Source organism: Nannochloropsis gaditana, assembly GCF_000240725.1.
Source record: "Nannochloropsis gaditana CCMP526 unplaced genomic scaffold scaffold254, whole genome shotgun sequence".
Taxonomy (NCBI): Eukaryota; class Eustigmatophyceae; order Eustigmatales; family Monodopsidaceae; genus Microchloropsis; species Microchloropsis gaditana.
Genome location: NW_005803699.1, coordinates 17583 through 38081, shown reverse-complemented (window position 1 = coordinate 38081; position 20499 = coordinate 17583). Strand labels below are relative to the sequence as shown.

The 20499-nt window shown below is 56.6% G+C and overlaps 5 protein-coding genes across 5 annotated transcripts; 3 read left to right on the top strand and 2 right to left on the bottom strand.

Annotated features, from left to right (window-relative positions):
- Window positions 1-1380: 1380 nt before the first annotated feature.
- On the top strand, window positions 1381-3430 carry NGA_0127100 (uncharacterized protein; the record flags this gene model as incomplete). The annotated part of the gene is made up of 2 exons (XM_005855233.1): window positions 1381-1468; window positions 1698-3430. The coding sequence occupies 2 exons, from the start codon at window positions 1381-1383 to the stop codon at window positions 2702-2704; spliced, it is 1095 nt and encodes a 364-aa protein (XP_005855295.1). The 3' UTR covers window positions 2705-3430.
- Window positions 3431-3916: 486 nt separating this feature from the next.
- NGA_0126601 (dhhc zinc finger domain-containing protein) lies at window positions 3917-5481 on the bottom strand (the record flags this gene model as incomplete). The annotated part of the gene is made up of 3 exons (XM_005855228.1): window positions 5238-5481; window positions 4706-5009; window positions 3917-4482 (listed from the first exon to the last, which is right to left on the bottom strand). Exons 1-3 carry the CDS (start codon window positions 5436-5438, stop codon window positions 3917-3919), a joined length of 1071 nt encoding a protein of 356 aa, XP_005855290.1. The 5' UTR covers window positions 5439-5481.
- A 1110-nt stretch (window positions 5482-6591) lies between these two features.
- OTSA (alpha,alpha-trehalose-phosphate synthase (UDP-forming)) lies at window positions 6592-11175 on the top strand (the record flags this gene model as incomplete). Its single annotated transcript, XM_005855234.1, has 4 exons — window positions 6592-7100; window positions 7248-9829; window positions 9944-10070; window positions 10220-11175. The coding sequence occupies exons 1-4, from the start codon at window positions 6926-6928 to the stop codon at window positions 11173-11175; spliced, it is 3840 nt and encodes a 1279-aa protein (XP_005855296.1). The 5' UTR covers window positions 6592-6925.
- An 898-nt stretch (window positions 11176-12073) lies between these two features.
- On the bottom strand, window positions 12074-14125 carry FLAD1 (FAD synthetase; the record flags this gene model as incomplete). Its single annotated transcript, XM_005855225.1, has 1 exon — window positions 12074-14125. One exon carries the CDS (start codon window positions 14123-14125, stop codon window positions 12074-12076), a length of 2052 nt encoding a protein of 683 aa, XP_005855287.1.
- A 568-nt stretch (window positions 14126-14693) lies between these two features.
- Window positions 14694-16757, top strand: NGA_0126700 (ras-related gtp binding c). The gene is made up of 4 exons (XM_005855229.1): window positions 14694-14811; window positions 15158-15996; window positions 16231-16341; window positions 16480-16757. Exons 1-4 carry the CDS (start codon window positions 14779-14781, stop codon window positions 16733-16735), a joined length of 1239 nt encoding a protein of 412 aa, XP_005855291.1. The 5' UTR covers window positions 14694-14778; the 3' UTR covers window positions 16736-16757.
- Window positions 16758-20499: the final 3742 nt, after the last annotated feature.

The window sequence follows — 20499 nt, the reverse complement described above, 5'->3', positions numbered from 1 at the left end:
CCCCCCCCCCACCATCCTTTTCGCCTGCCGTTTATCCCCGCCTCCCTACCCAGTTTCCGCCTGGTCCTTTCTCCCCTCCGTGCCCCCCTCCCACCCCGCGCTCTTCGACGCGGACTCCCCCATGGACTGGGAGCATGTGGACCTCGTCCTCCTCCCTTCCCTCATCCCCACCTCCCCCCTTGCCCCATCTGCTTCGACCATCCGCGTGCTGCCCAGATCACGCGCTGCGGGCATCACTACTGTGCTCCCTGCGTCTTGAGGTATCTGGAAGAAGAAGGATGCGTTCGCCGCTGCCCCATGTGCCTGGAGCACATCCACCAAAGCGACTTGAGGCCCCTGGAGGCCTGGTCGCCTTCCCTTCCTGCCTCATCACCGCCGCTCTCCGCCTCCCCGTCACCGCCCTCCTCGTCTGCTGAGTCCGAGGAGGCGAGGGAGGAGGAGGCAGGCCGGGAGGAACGGGTGAAGTTCCTGCTGTTGGCGCGCACGAAGGGGTCACTGACGCCGCGGGTGGTGGAAGGAGGGGGAGGAGGGGGAGGGGGGGGGAACCGGGTGCGGGGAAGGAGTAGCAGCGTGGGGAGTGAGGAGGAAGGGGGCTGGCCCCCCGGACTGGCTGAGGCCCTGGAGGAGGAAGGAAAGTGTTCCTCCGGGAAGGTGTCCTTCCTGGGTACCCGGGCTTCCTCCCCCCCTTCGGCCACGCCCCTGCCGCGTCTTCTCCTCCCTCGCGTGGGGTCGCCCGAGGCTGCCTTTTCCCGCCTCATCCTCTCCTCGTGGGAGCAAGAAGTGGCGACCTTGACCCGGGAGGCGGCGGAGTTGGTGGCGGCGCGGGAGGAAAGCGTCGGGGTGGAGGGCGCCGAGTGGATCCCTTTCATCGACGAGGCCTTGAAGATGCTGGACCGGCGGCGCGAGAAATATGCTGCTCGGAGGCCGGGAGGCCAGGGCCTGGTCGAGGGACCGCCCGGGGCGCGGGCGGGGATGGGTCGGGAGGACGCCGCCGGAAGGGGAGGAGGAGGGAAGGGAGGGAAAGGGGGAGGGCCCGTTGGAGGTTCGGGTCCCGCGCAGGCGTCGACGCCGCGCCCGTCTCAACGGCCCCGTGGGCATAGCGAAGGCACGAGCGAGTCTGGGGGAGGGAAGGAAGGGGGAGGGAGGAGAAGAGGGGGAGGGGGCGAGCCAGGGGAGGGGGGCTTTTCCGCCTCCTGCCCCGCCGACGGCTTTCCCTTTCCCATGGACGACGTTTCCTCCGCCCGGGAGGACAAAGCCTGCCCGTCCTCCCCCTCGGCCTCCCTCGGCCCCTCGTCTCTCAGCGGGGAGGGCCTGGACTCGCAGGCCTCCCACTTCTACCAGCTCGAGGACGGCCAGCTCGCCTTCCTCCACCCACTGACCATGCGCTGCCTGATGGCCGAGGCGGGCGGGCGCCACGCTCTGCTGCCCCAGGTGGTGGAGGGGACGGTTTTTGGAGGCGGAGACCCTGGTGCTGACGCCGGAGCTTCGAGGTGAGGGAAACGGATGGGGGAGGGGATTGTCGGGGAATTGCTTGTGTGCGCATGGGCCGAAAGGCCCTGTGTGGATGGTCGGCGGGTTTCCGGCGAAGCGTGGGGCTACGTACGCGGGAGAGCCGTTCACCGTATACTCTGAAGCTCACTGTGTCGTACACTCACATGCTCGTCGCCTTGTCCTTCTTCTCTTTCCGCCCCCTACAGGCCGGTACGGCTTCCTGAAGCACCTCCCCCTCTACTCGAGCGTGAAGCTGGTCGAGCTGGCCCTCCCCCCCGCCCTCCTCTCCCCGCCAACTTTGGAGCTTTTCAAGCCGGAGATGAAAAAGCGGGCGCAGCGGAGGAAGCAGCGGGAGAGGGCGGAAGAGAGGGAGGCAGCACGGCGGGCGCGGGAGGTGGAGAGGGAGGCCGTGCGGGAGGCAGGGCGGAGGTCGAGCCTGACGGAGGAGGAAATCCGACGAATCCAGGCGCAGCGTGAGAAGGGGGTGGACTTGAATGGGCCGCAGCCGTGGGAAGCGGCGAGGATGGTGTCGGGCGGGGACAGGCGGGAGGAGGCAGGTGAGGGAGAGGACGGGGGAAAGGAAGGAGAGAAGGAGGGGGGCGTGCTGAGTGGGAGCCCGTCTGAGGAACGTCGCGCCCTGACGTCGTCATTTGCCGAGGTGATCCGGAAGAAAGGGGGGGCGGCGACGACGATGCTCCGAGAGGAAATGTTCCCGGCGTTGGGAGGCGGTGGAGGCGGTTCGCCCGCGCCCATGTCCTCCTCTCCCCCAGGCCGCAAGTCCGAGCCCCCGCCCTTATCCGGGGCTGTGCCAGCGAACGGAGGGACTGGCGGGGCGTCCGGGACTGGGGGCTCAGGAGGCAGGGACTGCTCCTCCCCTCCCTCCCTCCGTGCCTCCGCCCCGCCCTTGGGGCGCGTACCGGAGCCGGGGTCAGGCGGGGAGGGAGGGAGGGGGGTCTGGACGGGGCGGACTCCGTTCTCGGTTACCTCGGGTACGTCGTCTTCCCTCCCGGAGAGGAGCGAGGCCGGCGGCATGTGGCAGGCTGGGCAGGCCAGCCCTGGGGCCTCCATCCCTCCCACGGCGTCGGACGGGAAAGAGCCGCCGAGGCCTGGGAAGCAGCCACTGCAACCACACCAACAGCAGAAGAAGAAGGGAAAGGGAGGCGGTAAGGGTATCCCTATCTTCTCGACGGGCTCGCAGCGAAGCTATGGATGACACAAGAAGAAGAAGAGGCGGGGAAAGGGAAAGAAGAGCGGGGGGGCTTGCCCGCTGGGACGAGTCTAAACCGCCAGGTGGTCGAGGTTTGGGTAAAGTAATGTGTGGCTGGGATTGGATGGTGCGAGCAACATCATTGACAGAGAGCGAGACGCCCGTGGACGGGAAGCCGTTGCGATCGATGCTGTCGCGTAGCCCCGTGTCGGGGCACAGCCTTAGAGTCTGTAAAAAAGGGATGCTAGGGTAGTGCGTAGGGCCTCACAAACGAGAAGGGGGTTGTGACATGTGGGCAGCTGCAGAGGCAGGAATCATGGCCGTTTAATTGCACTGTTGCAGCAACGTCGGCGGGACTGGAAAGGATAGCAGCCAGACTGCTCACAGGGTCAGGGTGGTAGGATCATTCTATTGAGCCGGGGGGGGGAGGAGGCACCTGTACATATGTGCATGCATGTTGTCTGGTACGTGCTTGAAATGAGGGAGAGGGATGTCGACTGGACATGACCAGGCAAGGGAAGAAATTTGGCGCCGCAACTTCCGCGAGCACCGTGGGAAATTAAGGATAGATGCGGAGGAGCCATTGAGTATCCAATGGAGAAGATTACGTTAACATCAAATATTTTTTAGGGAAAAAGGGCGACAAGGCCCCGTCCCGAAGATGAGTGCAATAGCTCCATGGCACTAAAACAAGGTGCGTTTGCCAAAAAGAAGAGAAATACAGGTTTCCTGCCCATGAGAACGATTTAAATTTATTTTATGGGTGCCCTGTGCCTAGGCATTTACTTTACTAGGTCGGTCTTTCCCTTCCCCACGCTGCCTGCTTCATTTGCCTATTCCTGTCGACATGGGGCCTTCAGTCTTAAATTTTCGGGCCTCACTTTCCTCCTGCACCTCTGTGCTTTACTCATCGCCTCTGGATGCCCATCGTCTCTTCCCACGCTCCGGCAGTGCCCTCGCACCTGATTTTAAATCCTGAAACCTCCCTCCTTTCCTGACGGTGTTCGACGCCACACCCCACTACATTCCCTACAACGCGCACCCCAACCATTGCATCGAGGCCCCTGCACGCCGTTAGACAGACGTTCCTGAGCAAAAGCGAGGTAGTTAAGGAGACATGATGCTCAAGTCCCCGGCCCGACATCGAGGGTTGGGCTTCCAGGAAAGCCGCCAGGATTGGGCGCACGAAGGGAATGGGAGAAGCCGCCAGCTACCCCCCTAGTTTTCCACGCGTGTCGCGTTCCCAAAGACCCCGCTCTGCGCCGCCAGGCAGGCCAAGACGAACAAGACGTAGGTGAGCCAGACGCAATTGAAGCAGAGGAAAGCCCCCATATTGCCACTCCCCACGCAGTGGCCCATCCAGGGACAGTGGTGGTCCATCCCTTCGATGCAGACGCCGCAGTCTTCGCAGTGTCGGGCGGTAGGGCCGGTGTAGAGGCGACAAATGCTGCAGTACTTCCGGCGGGGCAACGAGGGCGGGACGGAGCGCGTGATGAGGCCCGGATCGAGACAGGCGGTGCGTAGAAGGGTCAAAAGGGTGAGGCCCGTGTAGACACCGGCGACAAGGACGAAGAAGGGGCCGAGGGGGACGCAGACATGGGAAATGAAGAGGAAAGATGCGAGGCAGACGAGGAAGACTGTGAAGACCACGCCGGCCCAGTGTGGCCCGACTGTGTACAAACGCCCGCCAGGGGGCGGCGGGCAGGAGGAGGAAGGCAGGGAGGGCCCGAGGGAGGAGGAGGGCGGGGGAGGGGATAGGTAGATCAGGTAGTGGTGGCGGGCCGCTGGGACGCGTGGCATGTTGATCAGGTTGCAGAGGCACTCCTGGAGGGTGGAGGGAGAAGGGAAGAGATTCAGGGAAATGGTGACGCGGAAAAATAGCTTCTATAGCACTACTGCAAACAGGCCCAGATGGCTGCAGCCTGCTCGCACGCTTTCATGCATGGGGCATGCAGCATTGCAGAGGCACAAGTGCGTGGCAAGGCTGGGCAATCACATCACGCTTACTTACGAAGGGGTCGGGATGGTCCTCGTCATACAGCACAGGTAGGGGGCATTCCATGCCCCCTCTCGAGAAGCTCAAAATCTGCCCCACAATGTTTCGGGTGGATATAAGCAGGTCCAAAGGCCTTCTCCATGGGTTTGTTCTTGAGGAGGAGGCTGACCGCGAGGGTAAGGGGGAGTGCGTGGCCCCCAGGTGGCCGGCAGGCGCGGAGGAGGGCATGGACGTCGTCCCAAGGCTGATATAAGGCGCCGACGACAGCCATGGCGATGGGGTTCGTAAGGCTTCACACCCGCTCTCCATTTCCATCTACGAAAAGGCGCGAGATCGAAGAAAAGAGGGACCGTAGACACGGCAGAGATGGCATGAGTTTCCAAGCCAAAGTCCCCCCCTGTCCCGTCTCGGTCTCTTCACGGCAAAAGCACTTTAATGTATCCTCATGCCTTAAATCTTCCGATACACGATCTCCTCGTGCTTAATCACTCTCTACCGCCGCGCCTCTACTTCCCTTCCCCCCCTCCTTCTTTTATGGCCTACCGGAGTCCCTCGGAATGGTTTCCCGCAGCGGGTAGATTCCTGGATCCGCCTTCTCAAAGCATCGGCTGACAGCAAATTTTCTTCATCCTCTTCCACTACATGCTCGACGTCGCGTGAATGGTTCACATTCTTCGTTTCTCCTTCCTCGTCTTGCTCGGCAGCTTGCTCTTTAAGCGGCGACTCCGCTATGGGTGACAACATACGGAATGACGTATACGTGCCTTATCCACCTCTTCCTACACCTAAAATATTTAGTATGACATTATGACGGGGCGACATTTGTAAATGCTTGCAATGAACGCGTAAAGTGTACGATACGAGGATCAGGGGAGGTTTCCGGCCGCGCCGGCCTTGTGAATGTCCCCTTTCTCAGTCAGGAGTCCGAGAATTCCGGTGTCTGGCGTGCAAACAGAATGACAGGTCTGACAGTTGAATAAAAATTGGTGGCTTTCGCAACCAGCATGTGTGCAGGAGGCCGATAAATACGGCCCTTATGTCTTTTGGAGAGTCCTGCCGCCGGGGCGACAGAACCTTTCAAGATGGGAGGGTCGTGATGTCATCCTCAACACAAGTCGCCGTGTAGACACGACCACTGCGATGCGACACCACGCCTGGGTGCATGGGAAAGGATGCGCACCTCTTCGTGGTGTCATCCATGCATTTTCGGGTCGGACGGAAGGAAACAGGTGGATTTGGGCATGGTGGTTTGGCCGGAAAGGCTTGAGGGAGGAGGAGGGAGGGAGGGCAGCTCGCTCCCTCTTCACGGAGGTTAACGGCGCGAGTACCACGGAGTCGACCGCCGGAGCCGTATTAGGCCACACCTTGTGTGCATGCATGTTTCAGTCGTGCCCTTACATCGCAGGGTTTTCCCCGGGGACGGGCTGGCAGTAGTGCAGGTGCATGATCCCTTGATTTCTTTGAGTCTCGTTTATAGCAGACCCCCTGACCTATCCTTGTCTCTTATGAGATAGTCAGGCCCTCCATTTGACGCTTTTCATTTCCCCTTCGCCCTAGCACCTCTGTTAGAACGTCTCAATTGTAAGGAAGAGATGTATTGATGGTGCAAGCGGTCGATATAGGTGTTTGATGTGACTAAGAATGCGGCAGTGAAAATAGGGATGTGATGAGGATGATAAGGTTAAGCGCGACGTCCGCAAGAAATTGTGTTTCTGGCCGGTTGGGGTGCCTGCGCCTCAATGCAGTGGCTCGATACCTAGCTGAGTATTAATAACGAATACTGCATGGTAGCGTGCAGTCATGAAAAATGTCCCTTCAATGATTGCGGGTCTTCCACAGCACCCCCAATCTTTTCAGGTTCCTCTCTCATTCATCCCCTTTCTCGTCCTGGTTTCCGAAAAATAGGTGTAAAGGACAAGAAGCAGCAGAACAGGGCAAGAACCTTGAAGTTAAAATCAGTAAGGAGCAGCGTACGCATCGAGGGATCGAGAAAGGGTACCAGATGCCGATGGTCTCGCGGTGTTGAAGCGCGATACGGCATTCCAGTGTAGGAAAGCGGCCAAGATAACGCTGACAGCGGTACAGGAGCTGCACCTCGCAGTAAAACCAGAATTCCCGTCCAGAAAGAAATCGCTGTGGAAGTAGCAAACAGTTTCGGGCCCTTTATCCCTTCTACCTACGGCGCAGCACCTGCTCACTTCCTAATCGCGACCCGAAACGTCTCCAGTGCCATGCCCAGAGCACGGCAATTCTCCCGCGTTCAGTTCCATGTAGAAGCCCCCCTCGGGCACGGGCAAGCCATCTTCGTGACCGGAAGCGGGCCTGCCCTGGGCGACAATGATGCGCTGAGCGGCGTGGCGCTGTATACCACCCCTGCGGAGTACCCGCGGTGGAGCTCGGACTGGGGTAGGGCTTGGGATGGAATAGAAAAGAAGGGGGCGAGCTCTTGGGAGGTGTGTCTGTGCGTGTTGACTTCTTGCCGGCAGGCTCTGATCGTTTGAGCTCCATTTCCCTCCCCTCCTTACCGCCTTTCCCCCCTCCATGGGTCTCCAGTGTCGGTGCCCAACGACACGGACTTGACCTACAAGTACGCCATCTTCGAAGGGGAGGTATTCTCCCACTGGGAGCCTGCCGGCACTGGCAAAGACGGCACGCGCACCATGCACATCACCAAGGACCAGGTCATTACCGATGTGCTCGGGGTGCTCCCCTCCCCCCGCGCCTCTCCACCCCTCCCTCCTGTACCCCTGCCCCGGAGCGCCGCTGCCTTAGCCGCCGCCGCCGCCACGGTAGAGAGAAAAGAGAAAGGGGTGCAATGGGAAGAAGGGACGGCGAAACAGGTGGAGGAAGACCTGCGTCGGTTTGATTTCGCGGAGGAAACGCTGGAGGGGGAGGTTGGGGGGGAAGGGGGTGAGCCGCCATCGAAGGTTGTGATCAACCGGGAGGACGCCGAGGCGACGGCCTCTTCTTTGGGAGATGCGCCCATCGACGTGAAGAGCTTCACGCCGCACACGTCCATGAAGAGCGTGTCGCTGCGCTTGGGGAGGGAGGATTCGTTGAAAGGAGGGGGAAGGAAAGGGTCGAGGGACGGTACGGCGTCGCAGGCGGGAGGTGGGGGCGGCGGCGCGGCCGTCGCTTACAAGAGAGGAAGGGGAGGGAGTGCGAGTGCGGCGCAGGCCTTCTTGGACCCCGACGAGGTGTCTATCTCTCCCTCGGATGGGGTGGTGGTGGTGAGCTACTTCCTTCCGCTGATTGTGTCGCGGGCGCCGTCCTTGCCCGAGGGGGAAACGGAAACAGCGTCGAGAATAAAGAAGCGGTCCGGAGACGCCGGGTTGCCCGGTGTTCGGGTGGACGAGGGCGGGGAAGAGGAAGAGGAGGAGGAGGGGGCCAGGGACTGGATCATCGCGTGGGACACCGAAAACTTGCTCTCGCTGCGAACCAGGCTCCGGGTCACGTGGGTGGGGACTGTCCGTCTGCCCGCCGAGATCGGGGGGAAACTGAACCGTGAGGAACAAGAAAGCTTAGCCCGTGCCCTCCGCAAGTTCGACTGCGTCCCCGTCTTTATCGACCCGGAGATCCACGACAAGTTCTACAACACCTTCTGCAAGGGTACGCTTTGGCCGGTCTTCCACCACATTTTGGACGTGTACGGCTCGCGCCCCACGCGTTTCTGGGACCAGAAAACCCAGGACTCGGTGTGGCACTCCTACTCCCACGTGAACATGCGGTTCCGGGACAAGGTGGTGGAGGTTTACAACGAGGGAGACCTGATCTGGATCCATGGATTCCACCTGCTGGTCCTCCCCTCCTTCATTACCAAGTCCCTGCCCACCGCCAAGACGGGCCTCTTCTTGCACACGCCTTTTCCCTCCTCCGAGATCTTCCGGACGCTCTCTGTCCGCGAAGACTTGTTGCGCGGGATGTTGAACGCCGATCACATCGGGTTCCACCTGTACGAGTACGCCCGGCACTTCGTCACCTGCGTCCGGCGCATATTGGGTGTGACGTACGATATGGAAGGGGGGCAAATGGCTGTGCATTACAACGGGCGGACCGTGGCGATCTCCTCCATCCACGTGGGGGTGGACAGCGCGGCCATCCGGCACTTGATGCTCGCAGAGCCAGAGATGCAGCTGGAGGTGGACAAGCTTAGACAGCAGTTCGCTGGAAGGAAGGTGATTTTGGGCATCGACCGGCTGGAGCGGATTCGTGGCATTCCCCTAAAGCTCCTGGCTTTTGAGAGGTTTCTGGCTACGCACCCAGAATGGAAGGGCAAGGTGGTGCTCTTCCAAGTGGGAATAACGGCCAGCGAACGTGGAGAGGACTACCCCCGGACCAAGCGGGAGGTGCGGCAAATGGTGACGTCCATCAATGCGGCCCATGCCGACCTGCCCGCCCCGCCCGTGGTCTTCATCGAGCGAAACGAGCGGCAGATGCGGCTTCAGGACCGGATGCCTCTCTTGGCCATGGCGGACGTATTCATCGTCACGAGCCCCCGGGACGGATTGAACCGAATGCCCCTCGAGTTTGTGGCGGCGCAGGCGGTAGTGGTGGGAGGGAAGGAGGGGGGTTCTGCGAGCAGCAGTCGCCGCTCGAGCCAAGTGGACTTGACCGCAGAGGGGGCGGCCAAAGGGACAGTAGAATGCCCGCCGCCAACAGAGGAGGATACACCCCTCCCGGGGGTCTTGATCCTGAGCGAGTTCGTGTCGTGCACGCGCGTCCTGCTGGGGGCCATGTTCGTGAACCCGTGGCAGATCGAGGGGACCGGCGAGCTGATGGCGCGGGCCTTGGGCATGTCGGCGGAGGAGCGACTGGCCCGGCACGCCCGGGACTGGCGCTTTGTCAACTCTCAAACCGTCTTGCAGTGGGCGTACCAGATCCTGATGGACGTGAAACGCGTGAAAAAGGACGTGGACCGGTCTTTTTACTCGGGCGTGGGCCTCGGCTTGCACTACCGGGTATTGGGGATGGACAAGGGCTTTCACCCCCTCCGCGTTGAGGACGTGGCACGCGCGTACCGGCAGAGCACGCACCGTGTCATCATGCTAGACTACGGGGGCACGCTCGTGAGTGGGAGCGAGAAGAAGGAGAACGTTCAGTACTACGCGGTCAGCAACAAGCTGGCCCATCGTAAGGTGCGTAGGCCCCTTCGCTTGCTCTTTTCCCCCCTCACGTGCCCCCCCCCTTGTCGTTGTGCTGTTCTCGCCACGATTGTGCGTGACCATGCCTTGTCCCCTTTTCTATCTCAGGGTCCAAGCAAGCACCTTCTTTCCATCTTGCGCGATCTCTGCAACGATTTCAAGAACGCCTGCTTTGTGGTCACGGGCATGGAGCGACAAGCTTTGGAGCAAGGCTTCGGAGAGGTGGAGAATCTAGGTAGGTGGGATCTTACCGCGCTCTCTTCTTCTTCCCTTCCCTTGACTAGACCCGGGTCTACCACCGGGGGGTCGTTGCTTTCGTGATTGCATTCCGTCAACCACCCCCTCCCTTCCTCCTGCCTTTCCCCCTCCTTTCCGCTTGTCCAGGTCTGGGCGCGGAACACGGTTTCTTCTACAAAATGCCCCACGCCCACCACCCCCCCAACCACTCCCCCACCGTGGGAGGGGGTTGGGAAATGATGCTGCCCTCCTTTGACTCCTCTTGGATGGAGCTGACCCAAGCTATCATGGACGTGTACGTGAAGAGGACCCACGGCACCTACATCGAACAGAAAGGGAGCGCTCTGCTCTGGCAGTACAGGGACGCGGATCCCGAGTTCGGGCACATGCAGAGCAAGGAGTTGGAGGATCACTTGAGCGGCGTCTTGCGGGGGGCGGGCGTGGAAATCTTGCGCGGGGAAAACAAGGCTTTGCAAGGAGGGTACCTGGAAGTGCGGCCGGAGGGGGTGCACAAGGGCAGTTTCTTGGAAAAAGTCCTGGGGGAGATGGCTGAGCACGGCAAAGTGGTGGATTTCCTTTTGGTGGTGGGAGACGATGCTAGCGATGAGAGTATGTTCACCGCCGCCGCAGACTACGCCGCCAATTTCCCCCCTAACGCGGTCGCGGCCTTCAGCTGTACCGTCGGGAAGAAACCTAGCCAGGCCCGTTCCTTTTTGAATGACGTGGACGAAGTGCACGATCTGCTAGGCTCGATCGCCCGGTGCTCGCGGATCACACGGCCCACCAGCCGGGGCTTCATGTCTAGCGTCGACCTACGGCAGCTTGTGAGCGGTTGTGAGTCGAGCGCGGACGCAGAAGAGGAGCCAGGGCGGCCTGTGTTGACCAAGAGTTTGACGACCAGCTCCGTGGGTGTGGCGAGCATGAAGAAGAATTTCTCGCTCGGGGACCTGGCTGGCGGCCGCCGAGCGCGAGAAGGGAGGGACCTTACAGGGGAGCAGCCTGCGCCGGAGTTGCTGCAGAGCCCGTCGGCGTCGGCGATGACGTGGGCCACCTACATAGAGACGATCAAGGAGGGCAATGAGGATGACGGTGTCTTCTTCTGAGGGGTGCGAAAGGCACCGGAGATGAACAGAGGAGGACTCGGCAGTAAGCATGCGAGGGGGTATCTACGGGATAAAGGGGAGGTGTGGAGGGCGCGAAATGCGCGACAGAGGGGGTGGCCGTCCTTCTGAAGTCGGCTTATATCTCTGCTGTGGGGCAGTAATGCTCAGAGCTTAGACTCTAGGAGACCGTTTTGGGCGGTTGATCCCAGTAGCATGTGGTGAGACTGCGCCGACAAGGAGGGAAAGAGCGGCGTAGGAGGCACAATCGGAAAGATTGTGGAGAGGAGGAAAGTAAATTATGCAGCCTTCAAATTAAGGAAGCTGCCGTATCTCATCAACACCTCGGATCGAACCAAGGCGCGTGCTTCATGATGCTGACTCAGTGTGGCCTTAAATGTGGGAGTCTGCTGGAGGAAGAGGAAGGCAAGGGGGGCGAGCTGGGAGAGGGGTGGTTCACGTCAAAACTTGGGTGGGATGTTTCTTTGGGCACGTCGCAGTCGTTGGTGAGACAAATGCGATAGCTTGTCATGTATATTCGCTGCTTTAGAATAAGCAGGCGGGGGGTTGGGTGTCTTTGATTTGCATTGACTCGGATGGGCCTTTTACTGGAATAAAGAAGGGATTGAAAAAGGATGCCAAAAAAGAGACGGGAAGGAGACGGCGAGCCAGAAATTGAATGATTCGGGAAGGCGGGAGTAAGAAAAGAAAGAAGGATCCGGTCAAAACATGTAAACCGAAGAAGAGATAAAGCGTGGAGTCCCTGTAACCCTAACAGGCGGACTACTTATTTTTGGAGAGAAGACATTGCGCTCTCTCCCACGGCTCGGCTCTGAGAGCTATCTCTTCCCTCCCCTTAAATTTAGCTGAGATTTACCATATCCTCTGCCATCTGACTCCTTTACAATGGGTGCCTTCCTTGTATCTCTCCATCGAGGACCTGCCCCTCTCCGCCTCTCAAATCGTCATCCTTGCCCACCTGTAAAACCGCCTCTTTAGGTATGTTTTCGATCAGAAACGCTGTGGCCGCCTCCACCGTCTTCTCGCACCCGCTTTCTAATGTGATAACTACCCGCGGGCGGGTCTCCCCATAGAATGGATAGCTCCCAAACACGCAACCTTCTGGCTCGAAATGAGCCACCGCTTGGTTCAACGCCTCAACGATTTCCACTTCGTCCAATCCCAGGACAATTTTCCGGGTGTAAATGGGGAAGTGGTTCAAGAAGTGGTCGACGATGGTGTCCATTTTGGCTTCGAAAAAGGACGGTACTCCTGGAAGAACGTAAACGTTTCCGCACATCAAAATGGGCCACACTTTGGTTTTGGAAGCGACCGCAACCACAGCTGCTGCCGTGGCTGTGGTTGCTGCCACGGTTGTAGCCTCTGTGGTGAACGCGGAGGGGGGAGTGGGTGCAGGGGTCGGGGAGGGCGGTGGGGGAGGGACGCGTAGGCGGGCTTGCTCAGGAAGGAGGGCCATTTTTCGTTGTCCTTCGCTTAGATCATCCCTGGAGGCTACCCCATAGGCGTCTTGCAGGCGCTGGATCATTTCTTCATTTTCTTGCACGCCTTGCCCCAAAGCCGCCGCCACGGCCTTAATAGTTATGTCGTCATGGGTAGGGCCCACTCCCCCACTCGTGATGACCACATCAAACAAGGAGGCTTGTCGTCGAACTTCCTGCTCGATGTCTGCGTGGTTATCAGAAAGGACCACGATTCGCTGCACTGCCATACCTTTCTCCCGCAATCTCCTCGCCGCATAGAGCGAGTTCGTGTCCGATGTCTTCCCCTTCAGGATCTCGTCGCCGATGATGACCAGCCCCGCCGTCTTCACGCTCTCCCTCGACCCACCGCCCTCGGCCGCCTCTTTGCTCTGGCCACCGCTGGCTTTGTTCCACCCTTTACTTGACGCCTTTGTGGACATGACTGGCGTCTTCCCTTCTCCCTGCGCGGCCGCTTTTGCTGCTGCAGCCGCCGCCTCCTCCACCGCTCTACACCCATCGCCTTCCACCCCCTCATTGGACACGGCTCGTGCTGTCGCCTCTTTCTTCTTGTCTACCCTGCCTGCCCTCTCCAGATCCCAATCCGTCAGCATGTAGGCCGGGTAGAACTCCCCTCCGCCCACCCCACCCGCGCCTCCCCCTTCCCCTCCCTCCTGCGCGTCGTCCCGGGCCCGCGACTTGGCTAAGGCCGGATTAGGCCTTGTGTCATCGACCTTCCCCAGCGACGTGTACCCTTGGTCGTACAGGGAGCAGTAGGGCAGATTGTAGCGGCGTAAAAAATGCCATATCTCCCCGTAGGTCCAGGACAGGATCGGGTTGACGCGCATGAAGGCCGGCATCCAGGTGCTGCTTGGCGCGAAGGTTTCTTGCTCCTTGCAGTTCGGGTCGCCTTTCCGGGTACCCAATAGAAAAGCCAGAGGCGCGCCGCCTTCGCCCTCGATGCAGGCCTTGAGCCCTTGAGCAAAAGGCACGTCCTGGTACACGCGCAAATCCAGGTCGTACCGTTGAGTAGTTTGGGAAACCAGGGCTTTCACCTCCGGAAACTCAGTGGACGGTTGCTCGAAATAGACCAGTCGAGGGCGAGGGATAGTGCTGGGGCCCGAGGACGGTGAGGAGGAGGCGGTGTCTGCAGGGGCGGGGCTGTCGAGGTCGTAGGCTTGGACATGGCGGGCGAGGGCCGCGCGGAGGAGGTGCATTACTACCACTGCGTCCTTTCCCCCGTTGTACGAGGCAAAGACATGCGATGGGCCATACAATCGTAGCGCCTGCTCCACCACGTCGAGTGCCGTGTGCACCTTGTCGGCCATGGAGGAATCGTCATCGGCACGCAAAGTCTTGTACAACGTAAGGGCGTCGTCGTAGGCGCCGCGGTCTTGCCCGGACGCAGACGTGGAGTTAACGAGGGCGCCAGACACAGGCGTGGCAGTAGACGTAGACAAAATTGATGCTTGCATACGAGTAAAAGGCAGTCGAAGCGGAGAGCAAGGAGCAAAAGCAGCTCCTATGGCCCGATGGTCGAGATTTCGTCGTAGCACGGGTTTCGCCCAAAAAGACCAGGTGCTACTCCACAGACACGCAAAATGAAGCAGCACAAATATCTGCCGTACTCCAGTCCAAGGCAGATGCATCGATCCACCGCGTTTTCTTGTTTTGTGGGCACCAGTCGGGTCCTCAGAAGCGCTCGTTCGTGTTGTACTCTAGGGCTCGTGTCTGCAGTGCTTTAGTATCCAACCACCACGGAATAAAAGTGCGCAGACCTCGACCCAAGAGATGTACGTGCCAAAGGCAGGCAATTTAAATACGGCTGCCAAGAATCAGATAAGCCGTAAAAATGGTTAAATGAGCGAAAAGCCGCGTCCGAGGAGGACTTCACTAAAAACATGGCGGGCGTTCCTGCTCCCCGTCTTGGCTTGCAGTAACCCCCGAGCGTTGATTTCTCACTGGGATGTGAACTTTCCTTCAATCACTACGTCCCGCACATTTTGACATGCTTTCTAATCACATCTGACTCATACCTCTCTCAATACACAGATTGGGCCTCGTTTCCTAAGATAGCTCGCGGCCAGTGTAAGGCGTAAGGCACACTGCCTCATTGGAGGGAGCTGCGATGGCTCTTGAGTACACTGACGAGCAGCAAATGGTAATTTGTGAGCCGCAATATTTCCTGCCATCCTTCCATTGTAATTTGCTCTGTTTTTCCATATAATTGTCATCGTGAAGCAACAGTTCACTCGTAAACGTCACTCCTTTACCCCCGCCCTACTCCTTCGGTGTGCATTTGCCACGAATTGTGCATGGACGAGTTTCGGCTTATTTCAGTGTCAAAGCTGGCAGTTTGTCTTTAATCCCATTGTCATTACGTGCCCTTATGCCTCGTTGGAGGGGAAGCTGTCCTGTGTCTGAGTGAGCCCTCTCTAGCTCCTTGGCTCACTTCCTCTGCCCCACCCCTTTCCCCCCCTCGCACTATGATTTTCTCGGTCCCTCAGCTCACCGACTTGACCAAGCCCCGTATCCTTCTTATGGGCCCCCGTCGCAGTGGAAAAACCAGCATTTTACGCGTCGTTTTTCAAAAAATGCCTCCCCACGAAACTTTGTTTCTGGAGAGTACCCACGCCGTCGACATCCGCTTGGCCAACAACAACCCCTTTCTGCATTTTCAAATCTGGGATTTCCCCGGAGATTTTTTTTTCTATCGTGTGAGCCGTAACGGAGGGGAGGGAGGGGGAGGGGGAAGGGAATTGGGCGGGAGCATGACCCAGGAGGGAGAAGGGGAGGGTCCGAAAGAGAGAGAGCTTCTGGACGAAGTCGGCGTCTTCGGCGTCCCCGCAGCCTTGGTCTTCGTCTTGGATGCACAGGACGAGCCCTACCACGAGGCCTTGACCCGTCTTGTGGACCTGGTGGCCCGGGGCCAGAGCGTGAACCCGTCGCTACATGTGGTCGTTTTCATCCACAAGGTGGACGGAGACCTCTTCCTTTCGGACGAGCACAAGGTCGACTGCCAGCGTGACGTCCAACACCGGATCGCCCAGGAGCTCCGCGACGCCTCCCTTGAGCACGTGGAGGTTTCATGTTTTCTCACCTCGATTTACGACCACTCGATCTTCGAGGCCTTTTCCAAGATCGTCCAGCGCCTTACTCACCAGCTGCCCGTGATGGAGAATCTGCTCAACTACCTAATCAGCGCCTGCAAGATGGAGAAATCTTTCCTCTTCGACGTGGTCAGCCGCCTTTATCTGGCCACAGACTCGAATCCAGTTGACATGCAGACGTACGAGATGTGCGTGGATATGATCGACGTGGTCGTGGACGTCTCCTGTATCTATGGGTATGTCGTGGGGGAAGAGAGGCAGGCTGGGGGGCCACAGGGCCGAAACATGATTTTCGGGTGACTCCATGGGAAGAGTAGCATGCTTTGTTCTTTGAGCGACTCGGTAGCGCATATGCACGGCTACAATATTCTAATTCCGAAATGCTGTGAGGGATGCTGTGATGGGCGACATCATTTTCTCCCCTTCTCACTTCTTTGAAAATACTTTGCTCTCACTTTCTGATGCTATAGTGTCAAATACGACGCGGAGGGGGAGGCGCAGGGCCCAGTCTACGACTCAGACTCCTCCTCGACGATCCACCTTAGCAATGGCATGGTCCTCTACCTCCGAGAAGTGGACGAGTGAGTAACGAGGGCCGGACGGATAGGGATTTGTTGTTGCGACCTGCGTGAATATCAACCGAAAATATGCGGTTATAATTTGTATCTGTGCACCACCTCGAATGTCAAATCTAACTTTCATTTTGACTATCCAAACAGCTATCTCGCCTTTGTCGGACTGATGCGGGCGGAAAATTTTCAAAAGAAAGGCCTGATTGATTTTAACATTGACTGCCTGAAACGTTCGTTAGGGCGTCTCTCAAGCGAGGGTGGAAGTGGGGGAGGTGGGAAAGGAGATGTTCACGAAGAAAAGAGAAACATCATGAGCGGCGCGTCTCGCAAAGGTACTCCCGATCCCTACCAGAGAATAAGGAATGGGCCAGCGTCGATGAGCGACTTTGGAGAAATAAAGTAAAAACATATCTTCGACACCGCAAATTACTCTGCAACTCATGAAATATCGAGTCGGAAGGCTTATGATACAGTAATCTTGATTCCGACAGCTTATCATAACGATGCTATGTATCTTAAGGTCGACGCGGCAACAGTTTGCCCACCGGATGCGTGACCTGGTTTGCTCGATGTTCTATGACTGTATTGTTGTAGTACAGCGTCTCACTTCCTGACACTCTCTGCGACATGGACACCGTCACTGTAAATACAACTTATGTATCTGCGACTGACACTGCTACGACACACGTTGTCAAGAATGCAAGGATACGTTTCCATGTCGTCGAACGTACGACAACAGACATGAAGAAAAGCATTTTCCGCAAAGAAAAGAAATGAAAAAATGTTTGAAGAACAACTTTCCTTTTCTTCGCGAAAAAAGTCATACCCGAAGTAGACGAAGAACGACATTTGACTGAAGAGAGCATATTTGCCTTTCATGAATAACACGAAACATTGCTTCGTCCTCTTGCCTGCTACCCAAGAAATGTTTTCTTTATGAAGAAAAGATACGACTCCTGGCCAGTCACCTGAAAACAGCTTTCTTGGGAAGAAAACTTGTTTTCAAGAAAAGAAAAGGAGACATATATTTCCTCTTTAGAAAATACGACAATTCCTCGCAGGAAGGCAACCAGAACATGTCGCCAAAAAAGAAATTCAACTTTCTTCGCAACAAAATAAGTCAGCTGTTTTGCAGCACGAAAAGTGCTCATGTTCTTCTTGTAAGGTGAATGCATCCCACACCGTCATTTTTTTTCCCTATTATCAATTTCAGCCTTAGCCTGACATCAGGCATCATTCGAGCAATTGCTCGGAAAATTTGCGGTCTCGCCAACGGCAAGATGGGCCATCCATTTCAATCAGCCAAAAGACGAAAGCCTTATTGATGTCATTGTGATCAACCAGCCCACCAAAAGCAGGGGGGAAACATCACATACTATCGTGTTACTACTCGATCAGCTACCTCTGGCCATATCACCGATCATTACAAGAGGATATGTTGTAAATGTTAGCCTAACGTAGTATGCCTCAGCCGGTGTAACGGCCGTTGCCGGCCGTTACATCTTTTATGATAAAGCGCAGTGCTTGCAGTTCCCTTCCATGCGTTTCTTGAACGCCAAAGACAACACCAAAACAGCTATGTGAGAGCGGTGATCGTAGCCTTATCCGCTATAGCACTAAGCGTTTGAATCGACATCCTCCTTGGATCTTGGCTATCACCTTCTGTCAAGCGCACATACTCCTGTCTGCTTGCGTGTGTACACCCAACGCTATCTGTGTACACGGGCGGTGCGTAGAAAGTCATAAGAACGATAGTATAGCCTCTGTCGCTGGACTATGAACACGTAAGCTACTGTTGTTTCCGGATGCCGCTAATCAGTGGCTACAGCAGGCAGCGCCATCCTTCTTGAAGATCAATTTGACGAGACGCTCAAATCACGTCGCTCTAGTCGACATCGCACTTCTTTGCGCTCTTTGTCAATGGTCGCAACTGGTCGTGATCTAGACCCACTGCACAATCGGAGAAACCCAAGACATGCGCACGTAACAGGTATCTCCACAGGCGTCGCGAGACGTCGGAAACCTGACAGATGGGAAGAAGGTCTGACGCAACGCGGATGTATGTAAAGTCCATACTATATGGTTTCAGTCGTCCCTTTCACTTGATCGTGTCATGGCCGACATTCGCTGACCGCAACGTCGACCCGTGTTGCGAGGCTCGCCTGCTGCATTATGCTTGTTTTGCTCTGCTATTTCTAAAGACAAAGACGCGCTGTCTCTCGCCTTATTGCTTATGGTCGCGCCCAATGTGTGATATGAAAACAATACCAGGGACTCACCATGGATGCGAGACAGTGAACTATGCATCGGGAATAACAAAATAGCAGTGAATCAGATAATAACTGAATGCGGCACCTCTTGCTATACGACTCACCAGAACATTCACACACAAAGTCACATACATCTCTGCTCATGCCCACACTGAAGCAACTGCACAGGAAAGCAAAAAGCGTCAAGTCATGATCTCCAAGCTTTCACTCGCCACGCTTCTCCTTCTTGGACTCTGCACCGCTCAGGTCGCTGCACGTGGGTACATGAGGACGATGGACGCAGCGGCCTACGTTCGGGATGACTTCAATGCCTCGGTCGCCATGCCTTTGCGAGTGAAACCTGGCCGGGTGTATGAATTTAGCACACCCGCAGATACCGACGATGACCATTTTGTCAATATTTAGTGCCCGCAGCCCAAGAAAACACAAAAGAAAGGCTTTTTAACTTATCTCAGCTACGTGAATAGCTTTCCGGACACCCCTGTCTACATCTATCAACTCGGCGATGATTATGACGACAATCAGGGAACAATGTACAGCGCTCGAGATGAGCCTGGGTACGGGTCTCTGCTTCCTCTCTTCTGCAGCAACGGTGTGCTTACCGTTGCCTTCAACTACCAGGGTACCTAAATGCTTCTTTTCGAGAGGGGAAAGCCCGTCATGCGCTGAATGTCCTTTCAAGCTGGCTTCAGCCATCATGCGAAAGACAACATCGTTGTCAAAAGACGTGCCATGGCGTATATGTGTTGTATTTCTAGGGCGGTGTAAACGCCCTACTTTAATGTGCTCCCTGTGGGTGTGTTTGTGTGTGACAGCCTTTTGTGTAGTAGGAACACCTTTCACAAGCTCATGTTGGGATGCAAAACTTTAATTTAAGTGAGGAACGGATCAGAGCCTGGTAGATTGAGAATATGGCTCAGTGAGTGGATGAAAGAAGAAGCCAAAAATAAAGAGCAAACCGAGAAGGCCGTGTATGCGTACAATTTTTTCACTGTCAATGCCCGATGTTCTACGACTGTGTTGTTGTGGTAGAGCGTTTCACTTCCTGAAACCCTCTACGACTTAGATAAAGTCTCTGTGAATACAACTTATGGATATGCGAGTCACACTGTTACAAGCCACTTTTACAAAAATCAACGATACCGTGCCATGTCGTCGCACCGTGCGTGCGACTCGCACGCCCGACATCAGGCTGCATTCGAGGATTTGCGGTCTCGCCAACGGCAAGATGGCCCATCCCTTTCTTCAATCAGCCCAAAGACGAGAGTCTGATTGATGTTAAAAAATGACGCTACATATATAGGGACAAGGTCTCGTAAAATTGTACGCGCCCTTGCACCCGCACAGAAGATGGGCTGGCCAGGAGTCTCTTATGCGCAATAAATGCCACCGCTGAATTTCGATCAACTTCACATTGTACAAGATGGGCACCGTGTATCATAGAAAATCTATCTAGTAAGATGAATAATAATCCTTAACCTCGGTGTTGCGACGTTAAAAGGTCAAAATTGGCCCGTGATCCCGTACTTAACGTGCCGTTACCTTCCTTCGGCTACCCGGAGCGAGCTTCTCGTTCGAACTCGTAACGGTTGCTGGACCTCCGTCCCGAACCTCCTTCCGAGCTTTCGTCCTGAAGCTCCTTTCTAGTCGCTACTCAGAACCTACTAGTAGTGCAATTTTCCTATTTTGATAGTACTGGGAGTTGCTAGCTAGCTAGCTACCGTTACTCATAGCCACTACTCAGTACCTACTACTTGTGCGCTCTCCCAATTTTAGTACTGATAGTATAGCTAGCTAGCAATTGTTTTGGGGCAAGATTACTGCCCATATTTCACACTCAAAACCTACATTTACAAGACAGGCAACTTTATGCAGTGATGTTAAATAGGTTTCCCTC